The sequence below is a fragment of the Limulus polyphemus genome, unplaced genomic scaffold (genome assembly GCF_000517525.1).
Source record: "Limulus polyphemus unplaced genomic scaffold, Limulus_polyphemus-2.1.2 Scaffold6990, whole genome shotgun sequence".
In the NCBI taxonomy this organism is placed as follows: Eukaryota; Metazoa; Arthropoda; class Merostomata; order Xiphosura; family Limulidae; genus Limulus; species Limulus polyphemus.
The window spans coordinates 6,297-13,176 of record NW_013672600.1 but is presented as its reverse complement, the minus strand read 5'-3'; the positions used below and the strand labels follow the sequence as shown (position 1 = coordinate 13,176).

The 6,880-nt window shown below is 32.6% G+C and overlaps 1 protein-coding gene across 1 annotated transcript in view; it reads right to left on the bottom strand.

Moving 5' to 3' along the window:
• Positions 1–891, bottom strand: part of LOC111089672 — a 5,795-nt gene extending 4,904 nt beyond the window's left edge. Inside the window, exon 1 of the mRNA XM_022402594.1 lies at positions 459–891. Within this exon, the coding sequence (XP_022258302.1) occupies positions 459–476 (18 nt within the window). The 5' untranslated portion in view covers positions 477–891. The remainder of the gene's footprint in view (positions 1–458) is intronic.
• Positions 892–6,880: the final 5,989 nt, after the last annotated feature.

The window sequence follows — 6,880 nt, the reverse complement described above, 5'->3', positions numbered from 1 at the left end:
GACCATCACAATATGAGTAGTAATGAATTTAAACACTGATAATAAAGACATCACAATATGATCAGTGTTTAAATTCATTACTACTCATATTGTGATGTCATTATTATCAGTGTTTAAATTCATTACTACTCATATTGTGATGTCTTTATTGTCAGTGATTAAATTCATTACTTCAAATTCATTACTACTCATATTGTGATGTCTTTATTATTTATTATCAGTGTTTTAACCAAAAGTGAAAATTCTATATTTCTGCTCCTCAGTGGCTCAACGGAAAGTCTGAAGGCATATAACTCTAAAAACAGGATTTCGATACCAGTGTTTGGCACAACACAGGTAGCCCATATTGTGGCTTTATTTTTTTAAACATGTAATGGTGTTAAAATATACAATTGTGATGAATAGTTTTAGATATCTAGCATTAAAATAGAAAGAAGAAAAAAAAAAGTGTTCCTTACCCACATGGGTGCAATCATTTTAAGCTGACTGTACTTCAATCTTTTGTTTTGAATCAATTTATGCGAACAAAACTATACGCGATTATTTCCACAAATTCAATCGGCATCAGTACGCTAGAGACTCTCCTAACGAAATATCATTTACACCACGAGAAACCGAAAGGATCGCGGTGTGAAATTCCTTCTACCTCGTGAGATAATAGATAAGAGCTATCTCTTACTTGTTTCGTCTCTCTTCCCAATCTCTCTCTCTATATGAACTAACACCATATTTCGCTTATCTTTATATCCAGAGGTCACGACACGAACCTTCTCACAGATGACGTCACTGGTGAATAGCTAATTTGCTCGCGCTTATGACGTCTCGTAACCCTCAGATAGGCACACATCTGATACATTTGCAACAATCCTTGTCTTTCCCTCCTCTTTAACCCCGTTCATACAGAGTGGAGGGATATGTTACGTGTTAGTATACTGTCTCTAAATCATTGTTGGTTTACGTCATCGTCATAGGAGGGCGCTTATTAAAGAATCAGTGTACGGTAAAAAACAAAACAAAACAGAACCGGCGCTGTGATATGATGGCACTAACACGACTATGTTAAGTGTAAAAGGTAAATCACCTTTTAAAGTTGTAGTAAGCTTAATATACTTTAATATCACGATTTCACTTATCCATTTAGTAAAATAAAATAAAAAAAGGCAAGTATTCAACTAAATATAATTAAAGTAAGATATACTTTGGGCTGAACAACCAAGTGAGAGACTCCAAGTTTTTTTTTCCAGTTTTCCTTCACGTTCTCGCGTAATCATATTATGAAACCATCTCTAGTGGCTTAGTGCATGACTAGCGTGTCGGACGACGGATCGGAAGGTTCAAGGTTCGAGCCGCATTTCTGAGATCTTTGTAACTGTGACAGATAATTTCGCTATGGGTAGTAGCGTAGGTGGCATCACAGTTTGGTTTATTGCCTTCTATTTGGTCAGTAGTTTTAAATTAGAAATGTCCGTTTCCAAATTTACAGCCTAAAGGGTGGTGGTGATAATGTTGGGGTTAGTAGTGGCGAAATTCTTTACATAATATGGAGTACGGAAAGTAGTATCTGTCGTTGTTTGTTTGTTTAATTTCGCGCAAAACTACCCGAGTGCTATCTGCGCTAGCCGCTCCTAATTTTGAAGTGATAGACTAAAGGGAAGGCAGCTAGTGAACAACACCTACCACCAACTCTTGAGCTACCTTTTAACCAACGAATAGTGGGATTGACCGATTACATGATAACCAAGAATATAATCTAAAACTTGGTATTTTTAAGGCCATTCTTAACTCAGGTTATAATCTAAAACTTGGTATTTTTAAGGCCATTCTTAACTCAGGTTATAATCTAAAACTTGGTATTTTTAAGGCCATTCTTAACTCAGGTTATAATCTAAAACTATATTTTTAAGGCCATTCTTAACTCAGGTTATAATCTAAAACTATATTTTTAAGGCCATTCTTAACTCAGGTTATAATCTAAAACTATATTTTTAAGGCCATTCTTAACTCAGGTTATAATCTAAAACTATATTTTTAAGGCCATTCTAACCCAGGTTATAATTTTTGTATGGTTTTATGTATGCATCCCTACCTTGTTTCTGGACTTTTTGGCGTTGTCATCTCGACATGATCCTCATTTTTTCATTGCTAACCAACAAAGAAAATATTTCACATAGTTGTTAGGTTTTACTAAAAGAACAGAAACATCTATTCTAGCCCTAATTTTTCACGTGTATTATTTTTGAAATAATTACTAAATAAATAATTGGCTATTTATTTTTTATTTCATACTTTTAGTAGGGTAACATTTGAAAATAACTAAATACGAAAACAACAGTATTGAAGGACATTAGGCCTACGTTATCAGTCCTGAATAATAAGAACGGTCATTCTCGAAACTAATCAGATGTAAGATTACAATATACATCCGGATTCGTACATTAAGATCCGTGTAATAGCATATTTTAGAATAACGCGGGATGTTAAGGCCGTGTCAGAATAAATCAAATTATAAAGTAGCCATTCAGTATAACTATACGGCTGTGACGGATTAAGACAGGTTCGAGTTAAATCCTGTAAAATCACGACCTCTACAGCAGATATTTTCAACTATTAATTATTATATTTCTCGGTAATTAGGAACTAGGATAGAAATTAATGACGTCAGTCAGCACGGTTAGCTGCTTATTTTGTGGAGTGGATCAGATGAAAGAGTGGCTCAGGTTTTAAACAGAGGTGATTTTCCCAAGTTTTAGATCTACAAGTTTATAATGATGTCGTAAAACATCCATATATTCCTTAAAGCACAATTTGTTTTTATTATATTATAATATTTAAGTAAAAGATCATTGTGAGGATCGTAATAAATATAAGGTTAGTGAAAGAAACTAAATAAATATAAGATTAGTGTAATAAGCTTGGTAACTGTAAGATTAGTGTAATAAGCTTGATACATATAATATTAGTGTAATAAGCTTGATAACTATAAGATTAGTGTAAGAAACTTGATAAATATAAGATTAGTGTAAGAAGCTTGATATATATAAGATTAGTGTAATAAGCTTGATATATATAAGATTATTGTAATAAGCTTGATATATATATAAGATTAGTGTAATAAGCTTGATATATATAAGATTATTGTAATAAGCTTGATATATATATAAGATTAGTGTAATAAGCTTGATATATATATAAGATTAGTGTAATAAGCTTGATAACTGTAAGATTAGTGTAAGAAACTTGATAAATGTAAGATTAGTGTAATAAGCTTGATACATATAAGATTAGTGTAATAAGCTTGATAAATATAAGATTAGTGTAATAAGCTTGAAAAATATAAGATTAGTGTAATAAGCTTGATAAATATAAGATTAGTGTAATAAACTTGATAACTATAAGATTAGTGTAATAAGCTTGATAAATATAAGATTAGTGTAATAAGCTTGATAAATATAAGATTAGTGTAATAAGCTTGATAACTATAAGATTAGTGTAAGAAACTTGATAAATATAATATTAATGTAATAAGCTTGATACATATAAGATTAGTGTAATAAGCTTGATACATATAAGATTAGTGTAATAAGCTTGATAAATATAATATTAGTGTAATAAGCTTGATATATATAAGATTAGTGTAATAAGCTTGATACATATAAGATTAGTGTAATAAGCTTGATAAATATAATATTAATGTAAATAAGGTTGATAAATATAAGATTAGTGTAAGAAGCTTGATAAATATAGGATTAGTGTAAGAAGCTTGATAAATATAGGATTAGTGTAATAAGCTTTATATATATAATATTAGTGTAATAAGTTTGATATATATAAGATTAGTGTAAGAAGCTTGATAACTATAAGATTAGTGTAAGAAACTTTGTCACAATAAGAAAGTTCAAAAATGATGAAATTAAATTAATATCAACTGACTGGATATTTTTTAACGAAACATATTATTAAGACATTCCTACTCTTGCTAATTCAATTATGGCTGATCACCGAAAATCTCCGAACACGCAAAAATGTGATGCTAACAATACTGTAAACAAATGTCATGCGAAATATTCCAAAGAACAGAGAAAGTGACGTGAACAATACGGTGAAAAATGTGACGTAGAACATACCAGATAAAAATTTACTTGTAAACCACCGATGATAAAAAGATACAAACGTTCGTATTACCACATTCCAGATTAGTGTTTGACTTTTGGATGTCCAATTTGTCACGTAAATCCCCGTGAATATGAAAATAGATCCGGGTTTCTTTTTGGGATCACGTGACTGACCTTCCTTTGGATTATCCATTTTTATAGGTGGATGGTTTAGGATTCCGGAACGTCAAACGTTGTAATAAAAATAGAAAAAGAATGGAAAACACGCACCTAATTATTGTTAGGCCTCACGCTGGTGCGTAAGACCGATAACATCTGATTAGAATTCAAGATTAGGAACGACAGGTTAAAATCCTGTAATGTCGTGTGAAGGAAAACATTCTGAATGTATCAGATACAATAAAAATAACATCAGCTAATGTCAAAGTTCTATGATTTTATGAACAGTAATAACTGTACAGTAGCATGATATGTATAAGGAAATTAAAAACCAAACTCTTTGGAAGAAAAAACAAATACAAACCCCACATCTGATTGTTTTTATTTTTGAGAATGAAGGGGGTCGAACAATGACTGTGTATTTGAAAGTCCGTGGTTCGCGTCTCGTTACTTAAAAAAAAATCAAAGCAAAAAAAAAAAAAATAGCCCCACACTATGGAGTCGTGAGTTCATTATAATTGTTTGTTTGTTTGTTATGAATTTCGCGTAAAGCTACACGAGGGCTATATGCGCTAGCCGTCCCTAATTTAGCAGTGTAAGACTAGAGGGAAGGTAGTTAGTCATCACCACTCACCGCCAACTCCTGGGTTACTCTCTTACCAACGAACAGTGGGACTGACCGTCACGTTATAACGCCCCCACGGCTGAAAGGGCGAGCATGTTTGGTGTGACGGGAATTCGAACCCGCGACCTGCAGATTGCGAGTCGAGCGCCCTAACCACCTGGCCATGCCGGGCCCGCTCTCTGTCAACAGGTGTAGAATTGTTTATGTATTGTTATTTAATATTTTCTCAATGTTTTCAGTTTTATTCTGCGCCACATATTCTGTTGTATATATGTATAAATACTCGAACCACGAGGTTTCAATCCCCAGTAAACACGTACGGAAGGTCCGTTTTATAAAGTAGAATATATGGTGTTTTTCAGTATTCTTTAAGACTATTTTATATCTAGTCATAGAATAATAGAATACCAGAGATTTCTGAATGAATAATAACAATAATTTTCCTTCGAAGTTACAGCATAAACATTTACTTACAAGAACCTTTTTGACAATGGTATGTCATTGAACGTTACATTTCATGCTTCATAATTTGATAGGATGTCAAAAGATGGCGCCACAAATGCATAATTTCAAAAACGTGCGTTTTGATGAAATGATCATGGTTTTATGAACAATACAAAAATATGACGTTATGTTATGAATTTACACGATCATACAAGCTGAAAAAAAGGAGTGACTGAAAGTTCGTATTTTGATTGCACGTTAAATAATTAATGTTTTAATTGGTCCTATTTAATTATGATATTTTATTTTCTAATTTGTACGTGTTATATTACTTCAATTAATCCCAATCTTATCCAGAGTTTCAATGACGTGTAAATAAATTTGTAAAAAAAAACTGAAAATCTCAAATAAGTATTCACCAAACGTCACCAAATAAATAATCTTTATTTTCAATTATTTTACTGTGTATTATTTAATTCTATCAAATAAACGCAAGGCCTGGTGGTTAGGGCAATAGAATCGCAACCTGCGCGACACCGATTCGAATTTATGTCACCGAACATATTAACCCTTTCAATAATGGGACCTTATAATGTTAAAGTCAATCCCACTAGTCAGTGGTAAAAGAGTAGCTGAGGTGGGTGGCGTTGATTAGTTACCTTCCCTCTAGTCTATCACTACTAAGTTAGGGACGGCTAGCTCAGATAGCTTTCCGCGAAATCCAAGCCAAATCAAACGCCATGTTTCTCTATAAATGAATAGAAAAAAAAGTCTACAAGTGTTACATTAGTAGATTTTATTATTTCTAATCGACCTTAACATTCATTTTTCGTAATAAAAATACGTGTGTTTGTGATTTTTTTATAGCAAAGCCACATTGGGCTATCTGCTGTGTCTACCGAGGGAAATCTAACCCCTGATTTTAGCGTTGTAATTCCGTAGACTTACCGCTGTCCCAGCGGGGGACCGTTATAGAAATATCTTCAGCTTTGTTCGTTTAGCACAAAACTACACAATGGGCTATCAAAGCTATGCCCACCTCAATTATCCAAAATCCGATTTTTCTTGCGCTGTAAGATACGGAACGTCCAAGCATTCTTTTAGGGTGGAAAGAAAGGCAGAGCATTTAATTTTGTGAGCCATTTTATATGATCGTAAACACAAACTCGATTAAAAATTCACATTAAAAACAGGAGGTTGGAGGGGTTTTCGCTGTCACTTTTAAGATGTGTAAGAACCACAAGTGTTTTTTTTGTGTGCCAGTAGATGGTGCTGTGTGTTAATATTATTCTTTCCACTGTATGTCAAAAATGCATATGGTACAATTGATTTTTGGTGTTTATAGAGTGAGTAGCTTCTACTTTGCTTATTTGTCACTAGATGGAGCTTTCCATTAAACTGTACATTTTGTAAAGGTTCTATAAAACGAATAAATAAACAGAAGTGGATGTCTGTTTTGGTATTATACTGCAGCTAATAAGTTATAGCTATAATCAAGACCATTTTATATAATATAATTATTTCTGAATAATTATTAAAA